At 60.1% G+C, this 20,190-nt stretch overlaps 1 protein-coding gene across 1 annotated transcript; it reads left to right on the top strand.

The window, feature by feature from the left end:
• Positions 1-6,639: 6,639 nt before the first annotated feature.
• Positions 6,640-14,022, top strand: TBX1 (T-box transcription factor 1; the record flags this gene model as incomplete). Its single annotated transcript, XM_079543783.1, has 8 exons — positions 6,640-6,832; positions 7,921-8,329; positions 10,715-10,816; positions 11,747-11,918; positions 12,083-12,238; positions 12,952-13,019; positions 13,130-13,230; positions 13,604-14,022. 8 exons carry the CDS (start codon positions 6,640-6,642, stop codon positions 14,020-14,022), a joined length of 1,620 nt encoding a protein of 539 aa, XP_079399909.1.
• Positions 14,023-20,190: the final 6,168 nt, after the last annotated feature.

The raw sequence follows: 20,190 nt of genomic DNA on the forward strand, positions 1-20,190 counted from the left end.
CTCCAGCGTTGACACAGGAAGAGAAATCTTTGGGTTGGAGTTGTTTGGTTATTGTGCTCAAATGGATTTGAAGAAGCAGCTGAGGTCAGCTGAAGCATCCGTTCCTTATGGTGCTTGGGTCAAGTTCACAATGTATCCAATTAAATGCCCGACTACATGGAGAAAAGATTTGTCCCAGCAGGAGCCCTGCAGACTGTGCAGCCTCCCGTCAGGACGCCGAGCCCTGTGATTATTGTTTGTGTTAATTTGTTTGTGCTAACATACTGTGTTGTGGCAGTGATTAATATGTAGCATCATCTGCCACTCCAAATCCTCATGAAAACAGAGCTGCAGAACAAGCAATGGTGATCTACTCTCTGCTGTGACAGGGAACGAGGTGGGACAGCATGGAATGACAGGGTAGTGCTGTCCTAACAGGAGAGGGGAAAGCCCTTTGAAGGAAGGGCTTCCAGCAGCTGCAGGCAGGGAGCTCTGGGGACGCCACACCTCTGGATGGTGGCTGAGCTCCATGGCACCTCTCCACACGAGGACTTGTGGAACTGCTGCCCCGGTTGGGCTGCCGCAATCAGGGCCCTACTGCTGGGAGGCAAAGCACCGCACAGCCCGTTGCCCGCATCCAAACACGGGCTGGGCTGGCTTCAGCCAAAGCAAATGTCTGCACAGGATGCTGCTGCGGGGCCAAGCGAATATAAATCTCCAGTGCAACCACAACTGAGTCACTGAGAAATGCCGCCCTTTCCCTTCAGTGAGCTCACTGCAAGTGGACACCTTGTGCACTGCTCACCCCACAGGCAGGACGCAGTTAGGAGTGCTGTGCTCACTTTTCCTTTGGCTGCGGCTCAGCAGTGCCGTCCTGCCCTGCAGAGCAGGAGTGGCTCCTACTGCTCTGCCCCACATTTGCACTGCAGTAAGGAAATATGCTTCAGTGGATCCATTTTTGGCACCTCGGTACTGGTGGGGGATCCTTCCTTCAAACTAAAAGCATCTTCATTTCCCTGCATGCTTGTGGTGCAGGCAGCCAGCAGAGGCTTTGCTCTGCTCTCCGGGCTGGGCACGAGCAGGGAAAGTGCCAGGCTGCAAAGGCTGGGTGCAAATGCACGCACACATGGAGCAAGGCACAGCAGCACCTCCATAAAGAGCTGTTCGACAGCATTAAAGAGCAGCACCCAGAGGAGCTGGGGGGAGCGGGGCAGGAGCTGGGGAAGCTGCACAGCCTGCATCCACGCAGCACCCAGCAGTGCAGACTTCTTGTTTTATTTTCTTTACGAGCTTCTAATCTCCACCAGGATACGTTTATATTTCTGTAGATCTGTGAGCTGCCTGGGGCAGCAAGAGCGTGCAGGGCTACTGATAGGGCTTTACCACTATTGGGGACCAACAGTGGGTGCCGGGCTGAGCTGTCCTCCTGCCAACTAACGCTGTCCCTCCAAGCCTTCCGGGTCCCTCCCCACAACCTGTCTCGTTCCACGCATTTTCCATCCCCTCGCAGGACCACTTTGTCCTCGGGGAATCTGTCGTTGTGCCCCCCGCTGCCGAGGGATGGGTCCCAGAGGCTCGTCACCAGGCACAAGGACAGAGCCGGCGTCCCCTCGGTTGTCCCCGGCCCCGGAGGCAGTCGGGGCTCAGCTCCTGGAAAGCGGAGCGCGGGGAGAACGAGGGGGGCAGGGAGCGACTGGTTTAGGGCAGCTCCTGCTGCACCCCCGCCCGGCGAGCTGTGGGGGCTGCTGCGCTGCCCAGGCGAGGACGCGAAGTGCCGGAGCCCCGCGCTGGGGCCAGGCAGGAGTTCTGCAACGGCACGGCCCCAACGCGGGCAGCGCAGGGCAAAACGAGCTGCCGTTAAACGGGGGGAGAAGGGAGGGTTTAAAAAAAGGGAAAAAGAGGAAGAAAGGGAGAAAGAAGGGAAGAAGTCCTGTTGGCTTCGTGCTGGAGGTGGGCGGCTGACCGTTTTATTCCTGAGAATTTCCCCGTGCGTGATCTCTGTGTTGGGATTTGCAGGCAAGTGACCGCATAAAGCCAGCCGCAAATCCCCGTAACGTATAACGCGGAGCCGAGGCTGGCAAAGGGAGCCAGAGCCCAAAGCGGAGCCCCACGCGAGGCCGCGGGGTTGGGCAGAGCGGGGCCGTGAGCCGCGGCTTTCCCAGGCGCGTCCCTGCCCAGCAGCGAGAATACGGCGGCTGTGCATGAGGCTTGTGCTGGTTGTAACAATAATTATTTGTTCTCCAATTCCTTCTTTCTCAGGGCTTTTGTCTCTCTTTCCTTTCCCTTTCGTTTTTTTCCTTCTTTCACACTTTTAGTTTTGCCTCCATCTCCCTTGCCTTGCCTCGCCTTCCCTTTCCTTTTCCTTCCCTTCCCTTTTCTTTCCCTTTTCCTTCTCTTTTCCTTCCCTTTATTTCTTTTCCACATTTCTTTTTTTCTTTTTCATTTTTCTTTTCTTTTTTTTTTTTTTGTTCCATTTTTCTTAACTCTCTTTCTTTTTCCTTTATCTTTTCCTTTCTATTTTCTCTCCCTTCCTTTCTTCCATCATCTCCCGCAGCCCCCGACCCCAAACGAGACCACCTCAGAGGCCCGCCGGCGGCCCGGGGAGGCGGCGGGGGAGGCCCGGACAGGAGCCGTTCCCCGCACGGCCTCAGGTGCCCGTGCCGCACGTCGCGGGCGTCGCACCTGCCGGAGCGGGCGGCTGAACCCCCGCCGGACGCAGAGCGGTCGTCGTCGATGCTCGTAACGGCCGCGGCGCCGCGAAACGGGAGAGACGGCTCGGGGCGGCCCGAGGGGAGCAGCGAGCGGCGGCTGTCCGACTTCGGCCGGGGCCGGGGGACGCGCGGGGCCCCGCGGAGGGGCGGCGACCGAACCGCCGAGTGCGAACCGCTCCAGGTGCGGGCGGCGGGGCGGCTTCCCTGCGTTCCGTCCGCTGCGGTCGTTCTGCCCGTCTCCCCGGTGTCTTCTTTCCGTCCTTTATTTGCTTTCTCTTTTTTCTTTTTTCTTTTTCCTTTTCCTTTCCTCTTTTTCTCTCTCTTTTTTCTTTCTCTTTTTGTTTTTTTATTTCTTTCTCTTTATTCATCTTTCTCTTTCTTTCCTTCTTTCCTTCTTTTTCTTTTTTCTTTCTTTTTTCTTTCTTTTCACTCTTCTCTTTCTTTTCACTCTTCTTTTTCTTTTTCTTTCTTTCTTTATGTTTCTTTCTTCCTTTCTTCCTTTCTTCCTTCCTTTCTTCCTTTCTTCCTTTCTTTCTTTCTCTTTTTTCCTCTCTTTTCATACGTCTCTCCTTCTTCTCCTTCATTTCCTTCCTTCTCTGTTTCTGTTTCTTTATGTCCTTCCAGTTTCCTTCTTCCTTTCCTTCTCTGCCGGTCCCCCCTTCTCTATTTCTGTCTATCAGTCTGTCTCAGTGGGACTCGCTCAGCGACACATTTGATGTTTGGATTTTTTTGATAGATTCGTTAATTCCGTTCCTACAGTTCAAGCGGCAGTTGCAAAATACCCGTAATAGTTGCCGTAATTGGAATAGTAACGATGGTGGCTATCTGAGTAATAACAGCGCTCATCGATAACGGTCTCTAATTAAACGCCAGGAATTCCCGTTTTTCCGAGTCCCGCAAGAGCCGCGGCTTTCTGTCACCTGCGAGATCTCCTCGCGCTCCTCTCTTTCTCCCCGCTCACAACGAATCCTCGCACTCCCGCGGCTCGGTCCGGCCGAACGGCTGCGAGCAGCGCCCTGGCGGCCACCACAGCCCGACGGACGCCGTATTCGTGCCGCCGTTATTCAGCGCCGCTCGCAGCTCTCGGACGGGGGAAGCGCGGGGGTCGCGCAGCCCGGCCCGCTGCCGCTGTCCCCCCGCTATTTGCTCGATTCTCCCCGAGCCCCGCGGTTCTCAGCTCGAGTCGAACCGTACGAAACCCCCCCCGCCCCCCCGCAGCTCGGCCTCGCCGGGGGCCGTCGGGGTTCAGAGGTGAGGGGCGGGAGAGACAGCGGGGCCGGGCAGAGGCCGAGGAGCGAGCAGAAAGGAGGGCTCGGGGAGGGCCGGGAGGAGAGATGCGGGCGGAGGGGTGAGTGTGGAGGGCGGACGGAGGGAATGAGGCGGCGGGGGGCTCTGCGGGGAGAGCCCGTCGGGGCAGTGGCACACACCTGCGGAGCAGCCCGGGCGCGGGCTGTGGGGGGAAGGCCGGCCTGAGGGATCCAAAGGACAGTGGCCCGGAGCGGCACGGCCCCGGAGCTGACTGGTGCCGCGAGGAGTACGAAGGGAGCAGCCCTCGCCTCGTCTGAAAGGTCTGGGGTGCGGGGCCCCAACTGCTGCCGGGGAGGGCAGCGGGATCATAGGGAAGCAGCGATGCCCGGTCTCGGGGTGCACCGGCGGGGCCGAGGCTGCCATCGGGGGGCCGCGGGGATGGGATATGGTGAGCGGTTTTTCCAGTGCCGCCGCTGGTTCTTCCATCTCCGGGGCCTGAGGATTTGGGGGCTTAGGAGATGTGTGCCAGGGGCGGGGGAGTCCGGCTCTTTCCCCCGCGTCGAGTTCTCGATGCTCAGCGAGACGGGGATTCGCTTCACAGAGCTCCGACGGGGACCCGGGGGTCTGGCGAGATCCCGGCAAACGCGGCCGGGGCTTTAGGCAGGCACACGGGGATACGGGGATGAGCTGGGAAATGGCCCGGGCAAGCAGAGCGCGAGCAGCAGCCGTCGTGCTGTGGTGCAGGACTTCATTTCCAGATTTTCGTTTTCCTCCCGCGCCAGAGGCTGACCCAGAGCCGGGCACATCCCGCCCGCGGCAGCTCGTGGCCTCCCCGCACCGTTGGCAGTAACCCTCCCGTCTCTCCGCTTTCCCCCTCCGCCCCGATGATTTCGCTCCGTGGTTCCTAACGACACCCGTTCCCGCACCGCCCGCAGCCCGGCAGCAGCGCGGGGCCGCAGCGGCAGCGCCTTCGCTTTCTGTGCCGGTGCGGCGGGAGGGAACGCACCCGGCCGGGAGCAGCGCTGACAGCAGCGGCGGGGAAATAAACCCCGATCGTGTCACGTTCTGCCCTTATGCCTTTAGCTGCAGGAACATATGCTCAAATATGTACGAGTAGTCTAGATTTTTCTCTGCAAATATTTTTACCACGTCCAAAGATAATATTTCAACAGAAGAATCAAGCCCCGCAGGCTACAGACGGGGCAGCTATATATAACCCGCTTGCTCACTCCGACTCTCCGCACATCGCTCGGGTTATGCAACCCCCATCTCGGCGGTAGCCACCGGCGCGCCCCACGGCTCCGCCCGCCCCGTCGGGGCATTTCCCCCGGGACTTCGTTGCGGCCGCCCGTCCGGAGGCACCGGGACCGGGACCGGGACAGGAACGGGAAGCGGGGCCGGGCCGGGCCCGGCGGGCGGTGCAGCCTCGCCCCACGCCGATGCGGAGGACCGGCCCGGGGGCCGCCGCGGCTCTCCGAAGGGCCGCTGCCGGGCGGTGAGTATAGCCACGGCCGGGACCGGGAGGGGAACCGGGGCAGAGCGGACCCGGGCCGGGCAGGTGCCGCGGCGGAGCGGGCTGTCCTGCCGCCGAGCCGCGCAAGGGTTCGTCCTCCGCCACGCCGGCTGCGTTCCGTTCGCTCCGCTTTTTGATTTTATTTTTTGTGGTGAAGGAAACGCTCCGATGCTCGTGTGTGACTGTTGTTGGCCCGGAGATGGGGGTCCCGTTGCGCTCCGCGGGGCTGGAGGCGGTACTGCTGCGCACCCGACGCGCCGCTGCCCGCGGCCGCCGAGCCCCGTCCGGGCCGTGGCAGCCCGCAGCCCCCGCTGGATACGGAACGGAGGAAGGGAGCGATCTCCCTCTCGGTGCCGGACATCCGCAGCGTGACTCCGGGCTCGGCTCGGCTCCGCTCGGCTCTTCCCTTCCCGTCGGCTCCCGGAGCCGTGATTGACACCGCCGCCCCTCCGCCCGCCCCGAGCACATCCCGGCCCTCCCCGCCGGCCGCTCGCCGTGCCCGGGAGGCGGGGAAGGGCCTCCCCAGCCCTTTGACACCGTCTCGGCAGGAGTTTCACTTCGCTTTCGCCGCTGCCACCGCCGCTGCTTCTGCAGGCAAACACCCCCGGCTCCGTGTGACGCCTCCCAGCCGCTGAACGGGGAAACGCGCCTCTAAGGGAGCCACTTTCCCTACGTGCAGGAGAAAAGGAGGGGACGGGCGGGCGGCAGGAGGTGGTGGTTGGGGGGAAGGGAAGAGAGGAAATAAATTAATAAACCGCAGGGAAAGAAATTGAGTGGAGAGAAACGGCGGCCCCGGGGAAAAGCACCGTGGGGTTTCCATCGATCCCCGCTCCCCTCTCCCGCAGGGCTCCATGCGGCCGCTGCGGTGCGCGGCACTGCGCAGAGAGCCCCGGGGAAACTCCGTGCTCCCCAGCGCCCTTCCCGGGGGGGGAGGGAGGAAGGGTTGGGGTTGGGTTTTTGTTTTTTGTTGGTTTTTTTTTTGTTTGTTTGCGGCGTTTTTGTTGGATTTCTTTCTTCTTCTTCTTTTTTTTTTTTTTTAGCTTCCCCCCCGCCCCCCTTCTGGAAGGAGGGGGGTCCCGCTCGCACCTCCCTGGATGGTGCGGTAGAAAGGAGGGGAGTGAGGGGCGGGCGGGGGGGCTCGTGGTGGGAGGCTGCCGCGGCGGCTGCTGCCGCATTGGTGTCTCCCCTATGGACGAAAACAGCCCTCTGTCTCCCAAGGCAAATGCTTTCAGTATCGCCTCTCTGATTTCAGTCGCCGCCGCCGCCGAGCACGCAGGGAAGGGAGCGCTGGAGGAGCGCAGCGGCGGCCGCAGCGCGCCCGCCCGCCCCGCCGCCCGCCCGCAGAAGATGCACTTCAGCACCGTCACCAGGGACATGGAAGGTGAGCGCGGGGCGGCGGGGCCGCGACCCTCCGCCATCGCCTTTCGGGGCTTTCCGCGCGCCGCGGCCGGGCCGGGCACCTGGGGCCGCTCGGCGGTGCCACGGGCCCGCAACTTTCGACGCTCCCCACTTAGCCGGGACGAGGTCCTCAAATCCCGGTCGGAGAGCCGGGCCCGGTTCGCGCCCCCTCGTCCTCGCGGCTCCCCGAAGCGCTGCAGCATCCCCCGACGGCCGCGGCCGTGCCCGGGGCGGCGGCGGGCCTGGGCTCGGCCCTCGCCGGCTCCGAGACGGCCGTCGCGCCCGGGGGCTCCGTCGGAAATAACCCGAGAGATTCCCCCGCACCCTCCGGGTGCCTTCCAGGATCGGGCAGGGCTCGCGGCAGCCCCCCGCTCCCCGGCCAACCGTCACGCTCCGTGAGGCCCGCTCGGGAACGGCGGCCGAGGGCTGCACTCCCGGGGCCGTGCGAGGCTTCTCGGTGCCTTCGGGCTCCTCCGCTCCGGTCCCCTCCGGCCTCCCCGGGGGGGAACAGACGCAAAGCGGAGCCGCTGCCCCCGGCAGCCACGGCTTCGCGGCTCCTGAGCTAGGGACGTTACCTGCAGCACCGTCGCTACACGGAAATAAGAACCGGTTTCTTTCTTTGGGTTTTTCCTCCTCCTTTTGTTTATGGAGGATTTTTTGTTTTTTTTTTTTTTTATTTTTGAGGGGTGCCGGGAGGTTTTTTGTCCCGATTCGCTTGCGGCGAAGGAGGCCTTCAGCAAAGATAACGCGGGCTCTTGGCAGATGTCTCGGGTTTGCGAAGAAACAGAATAGAAAGAAGAAGAGAAGGGGGAAACGCGGCGCCGAGGCGGCAGCAGCGGGAGCGGCGAATTCTCCGCCTGCCCCGGGGGGAGCGGGGCTGGGGCCGAGCGGAGCGGAAAGGGGGAGGGCCCCGCTGGGCCGGGCGCGGAGGCGGAGGGCACCCCGCGGAGCGGCGCGGAGCCGGAGGGAAAGCGGGAGCCGGAGCGGAGCCCTGACCGCCTGTTTTTGGAATGATTTCAGCTATCTCCAGCCCCTGGCTCACCCAGCTGTCCCATTTTTGCGATGTTGCAGCTTTCACGGCCAACAGCCTGAGCAGCCTGAACGCCTCCGGGGGGTACCACCTCTCCCCCTCCCCGGGGGACCCGTACGGACAGCATGAACCGCCGCACTACGAGCCCTGCACGGCTCAGCAGCACCCGCACCCGCCGCCCCAGCCGCAGCACGGTTATCCCTTCGGCGGGGCGGCGGCGGCCGGGGCCAACCCGCCGCCTCCGGGCCCCGAACCGCCCGACGGCGCCGGGGGAGCCGCCGCGGGGCCCGCCGCCGTCTCGGGCTGCTCCGCGGGGACGGCCGCCGCGGCCAAGGCGCCGGTGAAGAAGAATCCGAAAGTGGCCAACGTGAGCGTGCAGCTGGAGATGAAGGCGCTGTGGGACGAGTTCAACCAGCTGGGCACCGAGATGATCGTCACCAAGGCCGGCAGGTCAGTGCGGAGGGACGCCCGGGAGGCTCGGCCCGGAGCCCCTTGCATTCGCGAGACGCTGGGGGGAGCGGGGCTCTGTCGGGGCGGCTGGCACAGGGCTGCCGGCGGTCCATCTTCGCCTTTCTCCCGGTACGAAACGCGCGGGCGGCCCCGGCCCGAAGGCTCCGTGTGCGGCGGCAGCGCCGGGCCGCGCTGTGCGGAGCGGGGAAAAAAAAAGAACGGCCCGCACCGCGGTTCCTTTAACTGAAACATTTCCAGTACGGGCGGATCTTTTCCTTTCGGCGGGGACTGCAAACAGCCCCCAGTTCTGGCGGTGTAAAGCCTCGAAGCGTCCTCCAGGACGAGCGCGTTTCCCGAGGATCGAATGACGAGCGCGGCTCTGCCGGCAGCTCTGCTCCGGAGCCGGGAACAAAGGCCTCGGCCTCGTTCGAAACGGGCAAAACGCGGGGAGAGGAGAAATCCCGATGCTGATCGGGAATCGCCTCAGTTCATTGCGATCTCCGGGCAGAGCTGCGGGCCGCCTCCTGCGACGTCCCGGCGGGGGGCGGCAGGGAAGCCGGGGTGGCTGCGATGAGCCCCGGGAGCGGCTTCGAAACGGCCGCGCGTTCCTGCTCTCCCCGCGGCGATTTTGGATAGAAAAGACGCAAAAATGTAAATAGATTCTCATGTGCGCGGTCGCACGTTTCAAAAACGTTTTCTAAGTGACTCCATTCGAGCCTCCCCGCGCCCGGCGAGGAGCAGCTCCGGGCCGGCGGCACCCGGCGGCATTCCGTGCGGCTCCCGGGCCCGGCGCTGCTTTCCGCGGTGAAAGGGCCGCTCCGGTGGGACCCCCCGCGCTGCTTTCCTCGGTCGCCGAGGACAGCCAAAGGATTGCGAGTAGGCGACTCCAAAAGGGCCCCTAAAGGAGAGAAATCGATTCGAATCCCGGGCTTTCCTCCTCCTCTTCGTTTATTTGATGACAATGACAAATCTTCAGACGGGAGGGGGGGAGGGGGGTAAAAATAGGATAAACGGGGGTAAAATCAGCAGGACGAGGCGCGGGGACGGCGCTGCGAAGCGCACTCTGTGCAGCGCCTCGGGGCCGGCCCCGTTGTTTGTCTAGGTGGCTCTTATCGACTCGGGGTGTTTGTTTTAAAAACTTCGTTTTAAAACAAGAAACACCGGAACCGGAGCTAATGGGGGCTTTTACACTTTTAAAAATAATAACAGAGGGAACTGCTGGAAATGGCCTCCGGAGTTCTCACAGCGGTACGCGGAAGGGGACGCGGCTCGCGGCGCTGCTCGGTGCGGGCCGAAGGATCGGCAGGGTCGGGTGCGGAGCCCGGGGGCACACAGCCCTCCTGCAACCTAAACGGCCCTGGGAGGCGCCCGGCAGCGCAGACTTGTGCCGTGAAAACGAGCCGGAGAGAACCCTTCGTAGCCGGCTTGGATCGGGGCGTTTTTTCTGGAGGTGTTCGGAGTTTGGTTTTTCAACGGCTGCAAATCTTTTCCCCGAAACGCCGCCCGCTGTCGCTCTCCCGGATTCTCATCCGGGGAGAAAATTCATCCAGCAGAACGGCAGCCGTGCGAGCGCTGCCCCGGCGGCGCATCTTCGGCGCGTCCCGAAGTCAATGCGGGCCGGGCCGGACCACGGTGCGAGGGACGCGGGGGCCGCCCCGGCCCCTTCCGTTGCTGCCCTCAGAGCGGCACCCGCGGCCTCGGCTCAGCCGCGTCCGCGGAGCTCCATGCGGAGATGCGCGGCGGGAGCAGCCCGGGGCCTCCCCGCACCGCCCCGGAGCGTCCGGTTCCTCCCGCTCTCCGTTCGCCCCGCAGAGATGCGGACCGGGACCGGCGGGGCAGCGGAGGAGGGCCGAACCGGGAAGGGGCTCGCGGGGAGATCTCGATTATACTCTCATCCCTGCCGGCCAGAGGGTTTCGTTCGCCCCTCTGGGCTGGAGACTTTCCCTTTGGCCCCAGGGATCGCGCCGCCGTTTTAAGTGCTGCCGTAAAACTGCTCGATTTTGGAGTGGCAGAAGCTCATTTCCCTGGGAAATGTGCTGGCCCGGTCCCTGTCCCGGCTCGGCTCTGCATCATTCTCGAGTCAGTTCACTTGAAAATGTGGTGAAACAGCGGGATAAAATCATTGTGTCTCCCCTTGCCAAGTAGAGGTGGTGGTTCTCGTTGGCCCCTGAGCGTTTTAGGGTGTTCGGCACAATCCGGACGGGACTTATTCCTCTAGATGCCACCGGGGATACGACAGCCCCAACCCGAATGCGAGCGGTACCCGGGGCACCCGTGGGGCAGCCCGAGGGGAAGGGCCGGGGGGCACTGCGGGCGCCTGCACTCCGGGCCGACCTCTCGGGACTCCCTGCGGCCCCGAGTTCAGCTTTCTTCTCTCTGTGGCAGGCGCATGTTCCCCACCTTCCAGGTGAAGATATTCGGCATGGACCCCATGGCTGACTACATGCTCCTCATGGATTTCGTCCCTGTAGACGACAAGCGCTACCGGTAAGTACCCCCCCCCCCCGGCCCCGTTATAACGAGTTCTGTGTTGGCAGCGGTGTTCCCCTCTCCTCGCTTTGCGCACAGCGCCCGGGCACGGCCGGGCCGGAGGGCGCAGCTCCCCGCCTGCTCAGTCCGGAGCCCCGCCTGCCGCTCCCCGTGCGCAGCGGGAAGCGCTCGGCTGCCCCCAGAAATCCCCCCGAGGCTCCCGCAGTGCCCGGGGCAGGCAGCGGCTGTCCGAGCCCCGGCCCTGCCCGTGTTTCCAGCGGCGGCACCGGAAGGCCTCGCCGAGCGGCACGGGCAGCGGTGTGGCAGCCCCTGGAAGGCGCAGTTACGAGTTTGGCTTCAACTCGGGACGCCAAGGAGGCAGTGCACGCAGGGACCGCAGGGTCCGATATATAAATATTTGGACAGATATCCAAATTCTCAGGGCGTCCTAGAAATGTTTGCTTGTCAAGGGAAGTGGGATATATAACATCCAATTGAGTATATCTTTAAAAAGTAATGTTTCTGCTGAGCCCAATGGTGTCTAATTCCCCCTGTGCAAACACGGGCTGTAAAGTAAACACGCGGATAGAAGATTGGTTTCTCTGTTTTAACCGTTACCGTTGAATGCGGACTTTGAAAGAACGAAGCAGGGTGGCAGAGCTCCGCACCCACTGCTAAACCCGCACCCACGGCTCGGCTCGCGGCTCACAGCGCTGCCGTTCCCCCTCCTCTGGGAGCTGCGGCCGCCCTGTGCCACGCAGCGGCCGCGCGTCGCCCCGTCCCGCACGGCGCTCCCCCCGCCATCCGCACACGCCATCAGATGCCGTTTCTCCCCCCGCAAGGAGTGCGGCGTCGCTCCCCGCGGTTCGGCGGGCCGGGGGCTGCGGGCGGGAGCCAGGGGGGCCGCGGGGCTCGGAGCTGCGGCTGACGGCGCCCCCCCGCCCCCAGGTATGCCTTCCACAGCTCCTCCTGGCTCGTGGCCGGCAAGGCCGACCCCGCCACGCCCGGCAGGGTGCACTACCACCCGGACTCTCCAGCCAAAGGGGCGCAGTGGATGAAGCAGATCGTCTCCTTCGATAAGCTCAAGCTGACCAACAACCTGCTGGACGATAACGGCCATGTAAGCGCTCCGAGGGGAGGGGACGAGCCCGGGACGTCTCCGCGCCGCGGGTCCCTCCGCCCGCAGCGCTGGGGCCGGGCAGGCGGCGGGGCCGGGGCCGCGTTCGCCTCTCTGGAAGCTCCGCCTGGATCAGTTATTGTCTCCTTGCTCGTTTTATCATTCAGATCATTTTGAACTCCATGCACAGATACCAGCCGCGCTTTCACGTGGTCTACGTGGACCCCCGGAAAGACAGCGAGAAATACGCGGAGGAGAACTTCAAAACCTTCGTCTTCGAGGAGACGCGCTTCACGGCCGTGACCGCCTACCAGAACCACCGGGTGAGGCGGGGGCACCGGGGGCGGGGCGGGAGGGACCTCATTGCGTGCACGAACCGAGCCGCGGCTGCACGGAGCGAAGCGTCACGCACGCTTTGTTTGGAGAGACGCGCGAGCTCCCGCCTCGGACGCGGTCACACGCCTGACACCAACCCGGCCCGCCCCTCACCGGGCAGCAGCCCTGCGATCGCCCGCTCGCATCAGGCAGCGCGGAGCGGCAGTCCGAGCCGCGCCGGGACGTCGTGGCGGAGCTCAGCTCCGTGTCCCCGTGCCACCCGCGGGGTCGGGCTGCGCCTTTAAGGGCCGCCGAGATCCGCCCGGCTGGCATTTGCCTGACGGCTCCGGACAGCTGCTCCTTCTCTCCCGCGTTCTATCAGTTTGACCTCTAAGGCTGGAACTGTCACTGAGGGGCTTAGAGTTTGTTTTTCAACCCATTCCGGAAACTCACAATCTCATTATCCGTGGATTTGCTTAAATATAGAGAACGTCCCGCCTTCTCCCCGGCGAATTAAATAAATACATAAGTATGATTTATCCAGCGATTTCGCTTAGCTGCTCCGCTGGTGACCCACACGACGTGGCACTTTCTTACCGGTGCGCTCACACCTCCCGAGCCTGGAGCCCACGCTGGGCAGCCCGGCCCGCGGGCCCTCGTGGAGGGCGCCCTCCGCTCAGCCCACCCGTTGTCCTCCAGCACCTCCCGCTTCTCCCCGCAGATCACGCAGTTGAAGATCGCCAGCAACCCTTTCGCCAAGGGATTCAGAGACTGTGACCCCGAGGACTGGTGAGGCCGCAGCACGGAGCCCCGCTCCGAGCGCACAGCGTGCGGCAGAGCCGGGTGCCGGCCCGGCTCCGTCCGCTCGGCCCGCGTCACTTCTCCCCTTCTCCCTCCAGGCCCAGGAACCACCGGCCCGGGGCCCTCCCTCTCATGAGCGCTTTCGCCAGATCCCGAAACCCGGTGTCGTCCCCCGCGCACCAGAACGGCACGGAGAAAGGTGAGCGGCGCGTTGCGGGCGGGATGCGCGGCCGCGCGCTCGGAGCTCGGCGCCGCCGCCGGCCGTTCGAAGCGCCGCGCTCCGCTCTTCGGCCGGGCCCGCCCAGCTCCCACCCGCTCAGCGCCGCTCCGGCGGCAGCAGCTGTCCCGCCGAGTCCCGCAGCTCTCGGCCCCCCGCCCCGTTCCCGCCCGCGTCCCGCACTGCCGGGCTCGGCGCTGCGGAACGAAGGCCCGTCCCGTCCGTGCCGCGTTACGCCTCGGGGCGCGCGGCGGCTCGGCGCTACGCGAGGCCCCGTCCCCTCCCCACCCCCCGTCCCGTTCCCCCGCCGCGGTCCCCGGCCGCTCCTCGCCGCTCTGACGCGGTGCTCCCGCAGATGCCGCCGACGGCCGCCGGGACTACGAGCGGGACGCGGCGGGCGGCGCGGCGCTGCAGGCCGAGGCGGCGCACCAACAGCTCATGTCGCGCGTGCTCAGCCCCGCGCTGCCGGGCGGCGCCGGCGGCCTCGTGCCCCTGAGCGGCGGCGGCCGGCCCAGCCCGCCGCACCACGAACTGCGCCTGGAGCCCGCCGCCTCGGAGCCGCTGCACCACCACCCCTACAAGTACCCGCCGGCCGCCGCCTACGACCACTACCTGGGGGCGAAGAGCCGGCCCGCGCCCTACCCGCTCCCCGGCATCCGCGGGCACGGCTACCACCACCACCACCACCACCACCACCACCACCACGTCAACGCGGCCGCCAACGTGTACTCCCCGCCCGCCCCGCCCGCCAACTACGACTACGGGCCGCGGTAACGCGCCCTCGACGCGAGGGACCGGCGCGTGCCGTAACCGTTAGCCGTCCTCTCTTTCCCCTCCCCCAATCCCTTCCCGCCTTTCCCTCTCTCCCGCCTCGCGAGCGAGCCGATTGGTCAGCTCGATCCGATCGACGTCCGGACCAGCCAATCCCGAGCCGCCGGGCTGCGAAGGAGCGGCGGGCCGCTGTCTGCCCCGCAGCCGCGCTTTGATAAACGGAGCCACGTGCTGCTGTCGCCCCGCTTCCGGCTGGAGTCCGGCGTGTGGGACGTGGGGCTCCGGGAAGAGGGCGGGAGGACGGGGAGCGGTGAGTGAGGGAGCGGGCACCGAGCCCCAGGCGGCGGCTCGGGGCTGGGAGCGGCGCCGTCCGCTCTGGGGTTCCAGCGGTAGAGGAGGAAGGGGGGGGTGGGCGCTGCGGGTCGCGGCCTCGTACTGCTGTGCTGCGGGGAGGGGAAGGGTGGGCGGCGGCGGGGCTGATGGCGGCGGCGGGGCCGGAGGCCGCGTGGTGTCGGCGCTGCCGGGCCGTTCGGGTGCAGCCGCGTTCTGCGGAGCTGCGACGAGAAGCCCGGCCGGGAGCACCGCCACGTGCGGCTCCTCGACGGCACGGAAACCGAGACTGAGATTTAAAACGGTGAGGGGACGAGGGAGCGAACGGCCGCGGGGCTCAGGCTCTCGCAGCCATAACGTGTGAGCCGCCCCTGCGTCCTTCCCTGCGCTTCTGGGGCCGTGTTCCACCTCCCGCCCCCCCCCAGCGCCTCTTAGGGGCGCTTCCCCAGAATGCCCCTCTGCTATGCGGCCGCCCCGAGCGGCGGCAGTCCCAAAGCGCCCATCTGCACCTCCCTGCTCGCTGCAGCTTCCCTCTTAAAGCTGGTAAGTACTCCTGGTTTTTGTCCTTAAACTTCTCCTCGGTTTTTCCTTAGTTGTCGAGGAGATGAGCCTGTCTGTCACACTTACCAGCGGTGTGTTTTGAATAGCTGGCTTGTATTTCTTGTCAGAAGGTTGCCGATTGTCAGTCCTTTTGTGTTCAGAGAAGGTATTGAGCAGCTCTGCCGTGTTGGTATACAGTATTATAAATGCGTTCCTGATTCTCCCGCTATGAAAAGAAGAGGGGTCATTATTATTTTTTTCTTTTTTTTTTGGAGTCCTCTGTTCGTGTTTGTGCATTTTCACTTCAAACTGCTACTGTTACCGGTGTCTTCTAGAGTATGACCTGTGCTGTGCGGGTGGCAGTGTTAGCAGCAGCGCTTGTTCTGTCTCTGGCAGCTGGCACTGGGCTCATAAAACGTTTTGGAAGGGTGTGAGGAGGGGTGCAGGCTGACGGGGGCATGTCATGTATTCTTTTTTTCTGTTATAAAAATATATCTGGATCCATGAAAAAGAGTTGTGCAAGAAATATGTATTTTTTTGACATTTGCAGTGAATTGTGAGATTCTTTGTGTCTGACAAAACCATAATTGATGTTCTCAGCAAGGCTGATGTAAAATAGCTTTGTGCTTAGCTCTCTGATGTGCTCTGTTGCTTTGCCACTGTTGTGTCACAGTTCTCAGATATGAATTGCTATCTGTAAATGGATTAGTGCCAAAGCTTTGGTCAAACCTTTAATGAAGTTGTTATATTTATTATTTCTTTCAAAGATTATACAAACATTTTTTTTTTTCCTTGATAGTTGCAACATGAGGGAAAAATGAAGATAACCAAAGAATCGTATCTGCAAATAGTGTAGATAATTGTAGATATATGTAGATAATCGTGTTACGTTTAAATTGGAAAGACATCAGACAATGACATTTATAAATGTTTTTCCTCTTCTTTCCCTCTCTTTCTTTTCTTTGTTTGGTTACTTCTGTATTGCCATCAGTTTGTCTGCTCCAAAGTTGAAGCCTCCCCTGCAAGAGGCGGCCGTTAAATAAGGAGGGATGCTCCACTGGAGCTCCAGGAGTTGTTTACCCCGAGCAAACAGTGGGGCTTCATAGGTGGCTGCCCCCTCCATTTTGTCTCCCCGGTTGCTGGTGGTCTCCCATTATGCAGCAGCTTGCAGGGTTGGGGTCTTACATTGAAATGAATATGGTACGCTTCTATTTATGCTTGTTGGCACCTGTTTTCTTAAAACATACAGAGTGCAGCAGGAGGTGCTGCTGGCTTCTACTGCAGACTGGCCACATGCTTTTTCAAATGCATTTTGCTTCCCAAGCAGTGAGAGGACTGAAGGACTCGACATCAGGACCAAACTGTGCTCCTGCAGAAAGCGACTCGAGGTCCTTGCCCTGTCTGTAGGAAGCACAATGTATCTCTTTTAGAGGAATATCACAGGATTTCCACCTATGGCTCTGGGCTCTGGGCCCCGAGGGTCACCAGGCTGTCCTCTGTGCTGTCCTGCAGGCGCAGGGAGTCCTGCTCAGGAACCAGAAGAACATGAAACTGTGTCACGCCGATCATTTTAAGCGTTTAAATGGTTTCCATCCTTTCACTGATGGCTTTTAAACTATCAATTCGCAAGGTTCTTTCCCATGTTAGTATTAGTCTTGCTAGCGGCCCATTTTGCATCGTGTTTTAGCCCTTAAAGCACGCTGCCTGAGGGCTTTCACCAGTATTTCCTCCTTGTGAGATGTCCACGTCTCACTGGATGAGACTTCCAGATATGAGAGACACAATCGGTTATATTTCTGTTGCAACAGAAAATTCACTTGCAACGAGCAAACATGAAGAAGTTTGTAGCACAGCACTTGGAGCAGTGGAAATCTTCTTGAAAACTGCACAGAGCTGTAATTAATTTCGTGTTACCTGTCGGCCAGTTAGTCGAGATATAAACGAGGCACGGCTTGTGCGTGATACCTGTGTTGCAGTTTCATTTGAAAAATGACTTTGTATGGTTTGATTACATGTATGTTTAAACTTCACTCAGTACCTGCTGTCACTGAGACCTGTGGCATGTACCTGAAAGAAACCTGCAGCATTTCCAGACAATGCTTCCACTTACAGTTGCCTCAAGTCACACATAATGCTGTGTATTTAAAAGCTGCTGGTAAAACAGGCTTGAGCACCAGGGGTACAAGCATCCTTTGTCTCTCCCAAAGAGCACTAGAGAATAAATTAGCCATGTGGCTCCATTTTCCAGAGGTACAGGCTGAATTTACTGGTTGCTCCAAAGGTCTGAAGAACACATTGCTTGCTGCAGTGGGTAAATAGAGGATTAGGCACTCACAGGTGAAACAAGGGAGGTCTTTGCTTGATCAGTTACCAGGCTTCTGGGAGCTTGTTTTGCTGTTTTTCCTTTTTGGAGGATCCAGCTAAACTCAGTGTAGGGATGAGAGTGTGGGATGAGACCGAGCTGTACTTTGTGTTCATGAATGCTGTTTACACACTTCATTGGTTTGTTTGTTTGTTTTAATTTTTATTTTTCTTTCTGCTTGTGCATGGTGATAATCTGGGTGGAACTGAAGGGGGTCAGCAGGAGGCACCTGTCAGCACGGCTGGGCTCTCGGTCATCTCACGTGCCCACGAGCACAGGGTGCATCAGTGTCCTTTGTGTGCAGAATGACCTGAGGACTGCAGTAAGAGCAGAAGTCGGATTGCAGCTGCTGGGCTGGGCAGGATGTTGTATCTGCTTTGGTCACCGCTTGCTCTGTACAGCTGCTGAGCCCCGTTGTCCTTTCCTCAGCCTGTTCTGGTGGCTGCGATCCTCCTCCGTGGTCACAGAGAGCAAATATTCACCTGCAGAATTGTCCTCCTGCGCCGTAGGATTTTGGTGGGAGCGGATTCCGTGCCGGTAGCCGGCAGGTCGACGTTTCTGGACCTCCGCCGTGACGTTCCTCCCCGAGTTCCCCCCCGGCAGGTTCCCTCTGCTCTGCGGCTCCCCTCCGCGCAGCCGCTGGCCTGGAGGGCGGGGAGCGGCGCCGCGAAGCCCCTGCGCCAGCGCTCGCGGGGGTTTGGTGCGCGGCCGTGCGCTGCTCGGCGTCGGGCATCCCTGCAGCTGGCGGCCGCTGGCCGTGCCCGAAGAGCAAGCTCCCTCCAGAGGGAAGAGCAGCGCATCGCACCGAGCGGATGAACGCCTGGGGAACGAGCCCTTAAGAAAACTTGTGCCCGAGCTTGCGGATACGCAATCGGAGAGAGAAATACAGATTTGGCTTAGGAACCTGAGATGTGAACTTCAAAGCACGTGGGCACGAATAAGGAAGTGTAGCAACCTGTGGGTTAGCGTGTGCGATAATCGGCCAGCAGTAACTCGGCTGTTGCTGCAAGGCTCTGCTATGAGACGTGCAGCCAAAATAGCATTGCATACCTACCTGCCTACGTGCTTTTATTAAACATCGGAGTTTTTTCCTGTTAGTTATAGTATTTCCCCTGATTAGTAAGATATTTAATTTACAAGAGCAAATTAATTTCACCTGATCCCAGGTGAAAGCAACCATGCCCAGGGACTGCTGTGAATGGCCGTTACCATGAATTCACCACGTGCTTCTGCCACGTGCTCTCGACTGAAGCAGCAGACACCCACAGTCTGTGAGAATCTCTTCAGTACCTGAGGTTTGCTGAGCTCCACGTGCAGTATTTCATGCTTCATCTTTTGCCCAGTGTATTGTACATGCGATCGAGGTGAAAAGCAGGAGCTGGTTTTGAAGGTATCTGTTACCTTGAAAGACGTGGATGTGCCCTCGTGTGCTGTAGTGCAAAATGCTGCTTTTCAGAGGTCTGCCTCCTGTCAGGAAATGCACGGAAAGTCGTGCATGCGTTGCGTGTGCTATAAAAAAATGCACTCACTCCCCCCATTGATGGAAATGACCTATTGTGAATTTACCAAAGATACCGCAGTTCTATAAATTGGCCGCATGTGTCTGTGTAATATATTTGTTATATCGCATTTCATAGCATTTCTGTTTTATGAAATTCAGCCCTGAATATATCACATATGTTTTGCATATATGTGCAATAGTCGGCCAAGTATATCCAAGTAAAGTATGATGAATGTGTTCTTTCCATATGGGAAATTAAATGTTTTTCCAGATTAAAAAAAAAAAAAAAGTTTATGAAGAGCAGCCTATACAAAATAATTACAATAAATCACTCACTTTTATTCAAGTTAAAATTTAATTTAGAGTTAGTAACAAAGTGATAAAGAACAAAAGCCACAGAAGTCACATGTAGGACCTAATTCTATAAGGATACAGAGCATTGTAATGGTGAAGAGAATGTATGCATTCTTAAGGCTCCTGGTGTAAAATCACAGAAACTTGAATACCAGCCTGCAGCTTAAGCTCAGGTCGTGCTTCTGTAGCTGATAAAGGAGAGCTGCTGTCAACTCCGTGAGAGGATGGGCGTTCCATGTTGTTCACCTCACCGAGAAAACAAGTGCCCTGCTCTGCGTGTAGCCAGAGCTTAGGTAGGGGATCTGGTAATTGCTGTTTGAACGTGCTGAGTGGTTGCTGGTCCCTGGGGAAGGAAGGGGTATGTATGGGTTTTTGCAGCTCAACAGACTGCTGTGGGGATAGCTGTGCTAACAGCCCGGGCTGTAGCAGGGGCAGGGCATCGTGCTGCTGCTGCTGAAATGGGTGCTGGCATAAACTTGGAGGAAGTCCCTGGGCTGTGTCTGAATTGGAAAAGGAAGTTAAACATGGAATAAGCATGTGGAGCTTACTGAAGCACACTGATTGGGGTCCTCGCACGAGGAGTTGCTTCAGTGGCTGTAACGTGGCTGGTGGCTGGGCTCTGCCTCAGTTCTGCCTCCTTTATTCTGCTCGCATAGTGCTCTCATCATCCCTCGCTGCTGGGCAGCTGCTTCCCCTCCCTGCACCCCACCAGGCAGGCACTTGGCACTGGTACCCAGTGTGAAAACCTTCCTGTGCTGAACGCCTTAGGGCTGGACAGGACGGTGAGAGGGAGCGCAGCAGCTCTCCTCCTGCTCTGATTTTACTTGAGCGCTGCCTCATGGGTTTATTTCTGCAAACACGAAGTGAGTCTTTCATGCTATTCCCTTTCCTGCTTGTTGTCATCTACTTCAAGCCAGATGGGCTCAGCTGATAACGCTGTAGGGACTCAATGTCTCTGTTTAGCATGATGCCAAGCCTGCATGCCATCAAAATATCTGAGCAAAATGCACCTGAAGAGACAACACTTGCCATGAGCTTTGTGTTAAAAGCAGACTACCTGCTTTTCTGTGAGCATGATGTGTTC

Source organism: Tetrao urogallus, assembly GCF_951394365.1.
Source record: "Tetrao urogallus genome assembly, chromosome: 17".
NCBI classification, from domain to species: domain Eukaryota; kingdom Metazoa; phylum Chordata; class Aves; order Galliformes; family Phasianidae; genus Tetrao; species Tetrao urogallus.